Source organism: Spea bombifrons, chromosome 5 (assembly GCF_027358695.1).
Source record: "Spea bombifrons isolate aSpeBom1 chromosome 5, aSpeBom1.2.pri, whole genome shotgun sequence".
Taxonomy (NCBI): domain Eukaryota; kingdom Metazoa; phylum Chordata; class Amphibia; order Anura; family Pelobatidae; genus Spea; species Spea bombifrons.
The window spans coordinates 4,448,151-4,458,482 of record NC_071091.1 but is presented as its reverse complement, the minus strand read 5'-3'; the positions used below and the strand labels follow the sequence as shown (position 1 = coordinate 4,458,482).

General features: G+C 45.8%; 1 protein-coding gene across 1 annotated transcript; it reads left to right on the top strand.

Annotated features, from left to right (window-relative positions):
• Nucleotides 1-1,876: 1,876 nt before the first annotated feature.
• On the top strand, nucleotides 1,877-9,415 carry SEC22C (SEC22 homolog C, vesicle trafficking protein). Its single transcript, XM_053468299.1, has 8 exons — nucleotides 1,877-2,007; nucleotides 3,812-3,918; nucleotides 4,560-4,770; nucleotides 4,966-5,129; nucleotides 5,708-5,878; nucleotides 6,129-6,247; nucleotides 7,424-7,489; nucleotides 8,856-9,415. Exons 3-8 carry the CDS (start codon nucleotides 4,589-4,591, stop codon nucleotides 9,054-9,056), a joined length of 903 nt encoding a protein of 300 aa, XP_053324274.1. The 5' UTR covers nucleotides 1,877-2,007; nucleotides 3,812-3,918; nucleotides 4,560-4,588; the 3' UTR covers nucleotides 9,057-9,415.
• The last annotated feature ends 917 nt before the right edge of the window (nucleotides 9,416-10,332 follow it).

Genomic DNA, 10,332 nt, shown 5'->3' with positions numbered 1-10,332 from the left:
GACCCTTCGAATTCTATACACCTGAGACCGAACTTAAGGTGTCTCCAGTACGGAGCCCTGGTGTCTGTTGTAATCCATACCCAGAGCTGAAAGGTGTTTTGGGCTTTATTTTTCATTATTAATTAACAATTAATGATTTGCCTTTACAGCTGCTGCCTGCCCACATCTAATAATCTGGTTATTATAACCAAGGCTGCGGTTTCAGCTACCATGTATTCACAACTTCTCTAAATGAGATGGTTCCTCATACCTCCCAAGTGTCCCTGTATAGTGTGGCCAGTCCCTCCTTGTGATTCAAGTCCCTCATTACTTTAAAAATATCAATAACATTAACACAGATTAAGGCATACTGGGGCAGAAGGAGAAGCGGCCCCTGACACCCCCCTCTCTCCCCCTGATGCCCCCTCTTCTAGGAGGTCAGAGTGTTTGCTGGGTATGAGGGTATCGCAGGGTTCTACTGCCCTAAAAGCCCCGATAATGTGTACAGAATCAGCAGGCTTTATAAATTAAACAAAATTCTGGTGCTAAAAATGAACAGTGTTCATATTTATTAATGTATTAAGCAGCCGCGCCATGTCATACCACCCAAGTGCCCCTGCTTAGTTTGGCCAGTCCCCCCCCCAGCACTGGGATGGAGCTTCTCTGTTCCCTGGGGTCCCTTTATAGCCCCCCCCTATAACTCCTGGCTCTAATCATAACCCAGACAAATCGGCTTTAAATCCTAAATACTTTTGGATCGAGTGACTGAAGAAGTCTGACGCCAGACGAGGATGTGGTTATGGAGTCGCTGCCTGTATCCGGGATCGATTGTTTGCATAGAAGCTCGAAGCCTCAGGCGCTATTCGAATAAATCACCGAATACTGGTCCAAGTTTTGGATATAATGTTAATTAAAGTTTAATTAATGTTTCACAAAGTTAATTCAATTATTATTTCACTATTTATTCATTTGTATAGCGCCATCATATACCGTGGCGCTGTGCACCGAGTAAACAGGGCACGGCAGATAGTGCAGAACATAACAAAAGACAATGGGGATGGTGCTGCTCATATATATACTGTATATATATATATATATATATATTATATATTAACCCTTACGCTCCCAGATATGCAATGAAATTAGTAATAGTTTATGGCAAAAAAATATATATTTAGAAAAATAATTAAAAAAATTTTTTTAAGTCCTTTTAAGTTTTCCCTCATTGATTGAACAAGAACGGCGATCATTGTTAAAGTATGTCAGCTTTTTAAACATCTGCCGGCAGATCGGCCCCATTCGGCCCCCGTCTAGTCACCCGTTTCTACTGCGGTAAAGACTGAAACCTTAATCCGTATGTCTATCCCATGCATGTTTAAATTCCTTCTCTGTATTAACCTCTACCTCTTCTGTTGGGACACTGTTCCATTTATCTACCACCGAGTTATCATCAAAAATACTGAATGTTATCACAAAGTATACCTCAGGGAAGTTAGACGGTGACCTAAGGATTTCAATCATGACCGTGAGGTGTAGAAATAAAACAATTTTATTTCCATAAATAATTTAAATGAGTCTTTCTGTGCATTTTATAAAACACATAATATTTACTTAAAAAAGAATATTTGTGCAACGGAAAGTACTTTTTGTGACAAATAAAATGATGGAAGATTTTCTATTGGAAGGAAATTAGTCTTAAAAGAACAAAATAATAATAGTAATAATAAAAAATATATATTGATTGATATTAAATTACTCTGTAGATGTATGTTTAAGCTGCTATGTAATAACAATAATGTAGTTATAATAAAGCAGTTACAAAGCCAATGTTGCCCTTTTAAGTTCCACAGGGTGGCATTGCCGCTTTAAGAATTACGCATGCGCCGTGGCAGTAGCTCGCTGCTCCGCTGGAATCCCAGTTTAGGGTCCTCTTTGCCAACCACAGATTCGATGGGGGTGGTTGTCGGGCGACCCCCATGACGTAACGACGCTCTGCTGATGACATCACTGATGCCAAGCTCGTCTCATGTAAGCGAAGCTGGAATTTGATCCAAAGAGCCGCGCAGTGCGGGTAGTGGGGCCGGGAAGGGACACACAGGGTGCGCTGGGTGACAGGTGGGGGTTTCGACCGATTATTGTGTTATTTGTGTCCGTGTTTGTATACATTATTTCTGCATTAACCCCGCCCACATGCAAATTGTGTGTATCTGACGGGAAATGTATTAATTCTTCTGCACAGCAAAATATTCTTTCTAATAATAGTAATTTTATATATTTATAATATAGATTTATATAAAAACACAATATTACATGTATTACATTACACACACACACACACACACACACAGAGAGAGATACACACATATTACAGTATGTATATAAACTATGGTTCAAAAGTTTGGCGCCACTTAGAAATGTCCTTGATTTTGACAGAAAAGCAGATTTTGTCAGTTAAAATAACATGAAATGGATAAGAAATCCACTCCCATCCTTCCTGTGTTCCAATGGCCCTTTATCACTCCCATCACTCCTGTGTTCCAATGGCCCTTTATCACTCCCATCACTCCTGTGTTCCAATGGCCCTTTTATCACTCCCATCACTCCTGTGTTCCAATGGCCCTTTATCACTCCCATCACTCCTGTGTTCCAATGGCCCTTTATCACTCCCATCACTCCTGTGTTCCAATGGCCCTTTTATCACTCCCATCACTCCTGTGTTCCAATGGCCCTTTTATCACTCCCATCACTCCTGTGTTCCAATGGCCCCTTATCACTCCCATCACTCCTGTGTTCCAATGGCCCTTTATTACTCCCATCACTCCTGTGTTCCAATGGCCCTTTATCACTCCCATCACTCCTGGGTTCCAATGGCCCTTTATCACTCCCATCACTCCTGTGTTCCAATGGCCCTTTTATCACTCCCATCACTCCTGTGTTCCAATGGCCCCTTATCACTCCCATCACTCCTGTGTTCCAATGGCCCTTTATTACTCCCATCACTCCTGTGTTCCAATGGCCCTTTATCACTCCCATCACTCCTGGGTTCCAATGGCCCTTTATCACTCCCATCACTCCTGTGTTCCAATGGCACATTGTGTTCCCTGATCCAAGTTTAAGTTTAAAAAGTTAATTGATGGTTAGAAACCCTTTTGTAATTATGTTACAGCCATGTCCTTGTTTCCAAACTTTTGACCAGTACTACACACATATATATGTATGTAAACATATGCGTAGATGTTAATACATATGATAATATACATATATATATACACGCACACGCACACATATATATGATCATATCTGAGAAGCAATCACTGGCCCGTTCAGCCGCTGGCGTATATAATGAATGTATCGTACAGGTCGCAGTGATTCCGCAGCGCTGTACAGTAGGTAAACGGGACATAAGATTCAAAGCATCGTATAGCGAGTTGGACTCTCCTGCTCAAAGGAGCTTACAATCTAGAATAAAAGTCCCTGTCTTGCTCAGGCTTGGCGGGGCTCCAACCTCTCCTGCCAGCGCATGCACAGGAAAAGAAATCCGCCCGGCAGTAGATCATTCGCTCCGCTTAATCTCAAGAGAACTTGCAGCTGCCGCCCTCATTCCCCGAATCCGCTGATACATTTTTGGGGCCGTTCTATTAAAATTGACGATTTACAGCATACGTTATATGCAGAGTAATGTGTTTAGTCATATTCAGCAGTTCCAGCCCTCCCGTGGCTGCACTTTGGCTCCCGTGACGTAATCCTGAGCGGAGACCGTCGGACTGTTCTGTAACGAGCTCGTTTCAGACTTTATTGTATGTTACATTCTGACAGATTTTGTTTTTTATAGCTGTATAAAGAAGATTTGGCGGCCGGTATGAAATGTTTGGACCTCCGAAGTTCCAGAGTCTTGAATTAGACAGAATTTCAGAAAAACAAAGAGTTTTTTAGGTTTCGGTAAGTTGAGACGCGTCAGACCCAGCTGGGCGCCCGGAGCCAGCAGCGTGCGCATCATTAACACTAAAGAACACGGGCTCCGGCTGAACGCACTGCTGAGGTCACCAGGGCCACTCTCCCATTCAGAAAAAATCATCTGAAACATGACCTTGTCTTATTATTCCACCTTCTTACGCCCTTGTGCTCTTCCCCGTCTGCGCTCTTCCCCATTTGCTCTCTTCCCCGCTTGCGCTCTAACGCTCTTGCCCTCTTCCCCGTTTACGCTCTTGCCCTCTTCCCCGTTTACACTCTTGCCCTCTTCCCCGTTTACGCTCTTGCCCTCTTCCCCGCTTGCGCTCTTCCCCGCTTGCGCTCGTCCCCGCTGGCGCTCTTGCGCTCGTCCCCGCTGGCGCTCTTGCGCTCGTCCCCGCTGGCGCTCTTGCGCTCGTCCCCGCTGGCGCTCTTCCGCTCTTCCCCTTTCGCGCTCTTCCCCTTTCGCGCTCTTCCCCGTTCACGCTCTTCCGCTCTTCCTCCTTCTCTCCCTCTCTCAATGTCTCCCTAACTTCTCCACCGACCGCCTCCGCGTCCCCGTCTCCTCTTCGTTGTGTAGTCGTGGCGTTTGATTTTTAGGACAGCGTTTGTCGTGCGTGTATTTGGTGCAGATGCAGGACTCGTGAGCCGGGGGTGCAGAATGCCCGTCATCCTCTACGCTTGTGTCGTGCGGCTGCAGGACGGACTCCCGCTCTCAGCCTCCAACGATTTCCACGCCAACAAACAAATTCTGGAGTGCAAGAAAAAACTCAAAGCTCTGTGTCCAACCCTGTCCAGAAAACCAGCCCGGGGGACGGCCAGACTGAGTGAGCTCTGCATCCAGTGAGTGCCACTTACTCTGTATTCTCAGAGCTTTAGTCTTTATTACTGCGATCCCCGACTCTCTGATGCCCCTCTTTCCTCCCCTGATGCCCCCTTTCTGGAGGTTTGCTGGGTATGAGGGTATCACAGGGTTCTAATGTGTGTTTCTGTTAATTGACCCCTTTTTATTTTATTATCCCCCCCCCCCACCGGCAGTTTTTGCTCCGCGGGTGTCATCTCCTCCTTGATGATCTGCCCTGACAGTTGCCCCCCAGCCGTGGCGTTCTGCTTCCTGGATGAGATCCTCTGGGAATTCTCTGCTTCCTATAACAGCACCGCCATCGCCCTCGCCTCCCGGCCGTACGCCTTCCTGGAGTTCGGTGAGTACGTTTTCCGGGAGATTCCAACCGGAACTCACCGGGTTTCCTCCGTTATAAGATGCCCCCCCAATGTAAGACACCCCTATTGGGGGGGTTCAAAACCAAGTTTTTTTGCTTTGTTACAGTCACGCTCTCGCTCTCTGTCACACTCTCGCTCTCTGTCGCACACTCGCTCTCTGTCGCACACTCGCTCTCTGACGCTATTTCACTATTTTGTAATACATCTGTGAAATTATGGATCTCAGAAGCAGAATAGCGATCAGTTAAACGGTAATCCAATGATTGCATGTAAGTTTTGCTTTACTGAGAGAGCGATAGATAAGTGGAACAGCCTCCCAGCAGAAGCAGTAGAGGGTAATAGAGTGAGGGGATTAAACATGCATGGGATAGACATACGGCTCCTGAATCCAAGACGAGACCAACGACTGATTAAGGTTTGAGTCTTTACAGCAGGGGAAACGGGCGAATAGACGGGGGCCGAGTTCCCCACAGGAACAGACCATCTCTACTGGATGGAGGAACCTTACCATAAAGACCTTTTATCTGTTATATACACTTTGTTCGTCTTGTTGTAACAGACAGCGTCATCCAGCGGGTCAAACACAATTTTAACTCTGCTGGAGGTCCTCCGGTCCACCCGGATCTTTCTCCTCCACCCGTCGTCATCAAATTAGAAGATGCTGAAGAGGTGAATGGCTTTCCCAACGGGCACGCGGCCTCCGGCACAGCGGTCTCCCCCACGGCGTCCGGTAAGATCCCCGCATGAGTATTTATTACATGCGCTAATTAAGTTAACGGAGCCAGCGGGTAAACTGAGCGGATTATCCCTGTAAGAGACCCCTCGCTTTGCCCAAAGAGTACCCACCCTGTCTTGTTAACACGTAACCGCACTGCGCTCTCGGGGAAGCGTGGGGGCCACGTCTTGAGTGTGAGTGTGAGTAGTGGGTGTCCAGGGTGGGACGTCATATTCATAAGAGTCTCTCTTTTAATTGTATGAAGCCCCTAATTACAGGATGACGCCGGTCACAGCGCTGGGAATCCTTTCTCTAACTCTGAACATCATGTGCGGCGCCCTGAGTCTCATCCGCGGGGTGCATCTGGCCGAAAACTCTTTTCAGGTAAGTCGCCTGGTCTCTCTCCCAGCAGAAGTGGTAGAGGGTAATACAGTGAGGGTATTAAACATGCGCGGGATAGACATTCGGCTCCTGAATCTAAGACGAGACCAACGACTGATTAAGGTTTGAGTCTTTACAGCAGGAGAAACGGGCGACTAGACGGGGGCCGGATGGGGCCGATCCGCCGGTAAATGTTTCTCCCCAGGGGAGGTGGTCTGTAGAACCTTACTTACACTGCAAGCCTTGAAGGCAGCTTAGGTCTTTTCTTAAGGCGCTCTCAGGAGCTTACAATCTAATGCAGTTCTTTACCAGATTTGCCCCTTTTTCTTATTTATTTTTTTACCCCGGCACATCTCTATTCCGATTACCGAGCTGTTATTTTGGAGACTTTTTGTTGTTTACGTGCGAAGAAGTCCAGACGAGGCACGTGGCTCCTCCTAGGAGGACACGTGGGTCTCTGGGTGGTTAGTGCCAGGAACACGAGTAGAAACACAAAGCTGCGCTCCGCCGAGGACATCGTTGGCACTCGATTCCCAGCCCGTCGGGAGACAAAAGGGACGCGACAATTACCGAAGTGCTTTCAAAAACTGGAGATGTTCCACATAAAAGGGACAATTATCATAAAAGCGGGGCTCTGACGCAGCAAGGTCTTCAATGACAAAAAATCATCTGTTTTTATTATTATCACCAACCTCAGGACCCAAATACATTTTACTTTAACCCCTTAAGGTCTCCTATGTGCAATTTTAACAGTATAGGACCAGAGCAGTTTTTGTGTTTCGTTCTCTTTTTTATTTTTTATTCCTCCCCATTAAGTTATCTCTCTTGTTATTAATTAATTTTAAGATTCTACCTCTTGGGCCTGTTATTAACCCTTCAGAGGAGAAAAAAAACGATATAACGACAGGTCTTTCTAACGCGGCAGGGAGCGCATTCGTTTTGCGTCTCGTGTCTAAGTGGGACTGAACCTTTAACCACTTTAAATGTGAGGATGTACTGAAATTACACAAATACGGCAGCGCGTGGCGCATGGTTAGATCACAAAACTCCTAAACTTTAGTAATATAAACGCAAGGATCCCATTTTCGTTTTAACCCCTTAAGTACCAGGGCGTTTAGGAGCGCAGGACCGGAGCTGCATTCGTTGCGTGTTAACCGATACCGCGCTTTCTTTTCCAAGGACGGCTCCGAAAACTCAGGAAGGGTGATAGCGTTTCTTACGGCGTTTTCTGCAAACATATTACAGGTAAGTAAACTTTGTGTATTGTTGCTATATTGTTTTTTTTTATTTAATTTATAACAAAAAAAAAAAAAAGTGCTTTACCTTTGTCTACCCGCAGAAAGAATTTGTGCAATGCCTTTGTAAAAATTATTGAATATCCCCATTTTTAAATGTTTTTGCTTTGGGGGGAGGGGGATACCAATTGATTTATTGCCACCTTTTGCATTCTTCAATCAGGAACAACGATTTAAATTCAGAACCGTTCTGATTGGTTACTGGGTGTTTTCTACCCAGGGGCAGCTCTAGGGTTTTATTACACCATGGAGCGCTGATCCATGTGCTCCAGGTTATGATGTCATATCCCAGCGCTCAGCATAGAGGACGGCAACTGCGTTGGTAAGCGTTAGGGAGCCGCTAGGGCGCTGCCCTGTGTCTGGCCTGGGATACCACCCAGCCAAGATACACGGCCGTTCAAAAGTTTGGGGTCACTCAGCCGCTTTCATGGAAAACAAGGACGTTTCCGGCTGTAACATAATTGCAAAAGGGTTTTATAACCATCAATTAGCCTTTTAAACTTAAACTTGGATCAGTGAACACAACGTGCCATTGGAACACAGGAGTGATGGGAGTGATAAAGGGCCATTGGAACACAGGAGTGATGGGAGTGATAAAGGGCCATTGGAACACGGGAGTGATGGGAGTGATAAAGGGCCATTGGAACACAGGAGTGATGGGAGTGATAAAGGGCCATTGGAACACAGGAGTGATGGGAGTGATAAAGGGCCATTGGAACCCAGGAGTGATGGGAGTGATAAAGGGCCATTGGAACACAGGAGTGATGGGAGTGATAAAGGGCCATTGGAACCCAGGAGTGATGGGAGTGATAAAGGGCCATTGGAACACAGGAGTGATGGGAGTGATAAAGGGCCATTGGAACCCAGGAGTGATGGGAGTGATAAAGGGCCATTGGAACACAGGAGTGATGGGAGTGATAAAGGGCCTCTGTAGGCCTATGAAGAGATTCCATTAACCCCTTAAGGTTGTCCTTAAACCCATTAAAAACAATGCATTGTGGGCCCATACATGTACAGGCTTTGTAATGAAAGGGTAAAAAATTTACAACATTAACCCTGTCTGCACCCTATTTCTGATCCATTTCATGTTATTTTAATGGACAAAATGTGCTTTTCTTTCAAAAACAAGGAAATGTCTCAGTGACCCCAAACTTTTGAGCAGTAGTGTGTGTATCTCTGTTGAGGCCGGTGGTCAGGCTTTAGGTGCGAAGGCAGTCACATTTCCGTTACATCGTCCCCTTTTTGAAGTCCCTGCGTTGAGGAAGTGAATATCTTTGCGCGTCCGGTGACCGCCCGTCTCGTGTCTTCTCGTTCAGTGCTACCTGTTCCTGTTTCACTGCTCGGCGCGGAAGCTGAAGACCTGCAGCCTCCTGGCGGTGATTTGCGTCTGTAACGTTTACCTGTACGGACTGCGCGACGAGTGGCAGATCTTCTTCCACGTCGCGGTCGCCACGCTTTCAGCGCAACAAATTGTGGTCAGGAAGCCTGTGGACAGACGCAGCGACTGTGGGGTATGAACCCAACGGGGCCGGGGGGCTTCTGGTACCCCTGGGGCGGCAAATCCCTCAAAGAATACCAAGGAACTTTTACTACAAGTATGCCACAAAATAGGCCTGGACCTTAAATTATTCCCGAGAGTGGGGGAGGGACGCAGCAATCCCACTGCTGACACAGAAATGTCGTTGTTTACTTGTATTTTATAATTAATCGGGATTCCTATGGATTTTGATTTTTATGCAGAATTGCACTCTGGATGTATTATTTGGTTCGCGGTATACAGTGTTTTGTTACTGTACAGCCAAAAAAAAAGATTTCCCTGGAGGAAAATTTTAATTTTTAATTGTTTTGTAAAAATAATTTTTAACCTGTGGAGAAGCTCGTCATGAGTTTCCGGTTTAGTCCTCAGTGAGGCAGATCGTGTCCTCCAAGTCCTCCAATGACTTATTTAATATCGAATAGTATAAGTATTAATGACATTTAAAATATTTTATTTTAATGAGAGGGTGGTGGAAAAGCCTCCCAGCAGAAGTGGTAGAGGGTAATAGAGTGAGGGGATTAAAGACGCATGGGATAGACATACGGCTCCTGAATCTAAGACAAGACCAACGACTGATTAAGGTTTTTAAAGCAGGAAAAAAAGGGACAGACGTGACGGGGGCCGAATGGGGCCGATCTGCTGGCAGATTCTATGCTTCCATGTTGCACTTGCATGTCGCATTATGTATGCGTTGCTGTTCTGCAGCTCAGACATCTCATGTGCAAAGCTTGTCTTTAGGTGTCTTCTCGCTAAGCCGTTGATTAAGAGATGAAGTTTCCACCCAAAAGCAGATCCATCAAATACTTCAGGGTTTTAGCCAAGTCAGATAAGCTCATGTTGTAGAGGAAAAGAAACCTCGGAATGGGGTGGGAAAGGTTTTTTCGAGGGACAGTCAGCGGCTTGCGAAGTTTAATGTCATTTGGGTTATAAGTATTTCCACTGGGACGTTGCGTGTTGGTCCATGTGTGACTCCGTAGCCGCTGTATTGCGATCGCCTAGAGCAGGGGTGGGCAATTAATTTTCCCATGGGGCCACATGAGAAATTGGAATGGTTTTAGAGGGCCAGACCTCTACAAACTACAAACTCCGAAGCCTTGTCCATTTTGTTAACTTATGTGCTGTTTAATAAAGTTATTCAAGCCTACGTCATTGGTAGAGGTGCTTGAATAAGTAAGGCCTGAATAACTATTAGCACAGCACAGAAGTGAACAAAATGAACAAGGCTTCGGAGTGCATACCGTATTTTTCGCTCTATA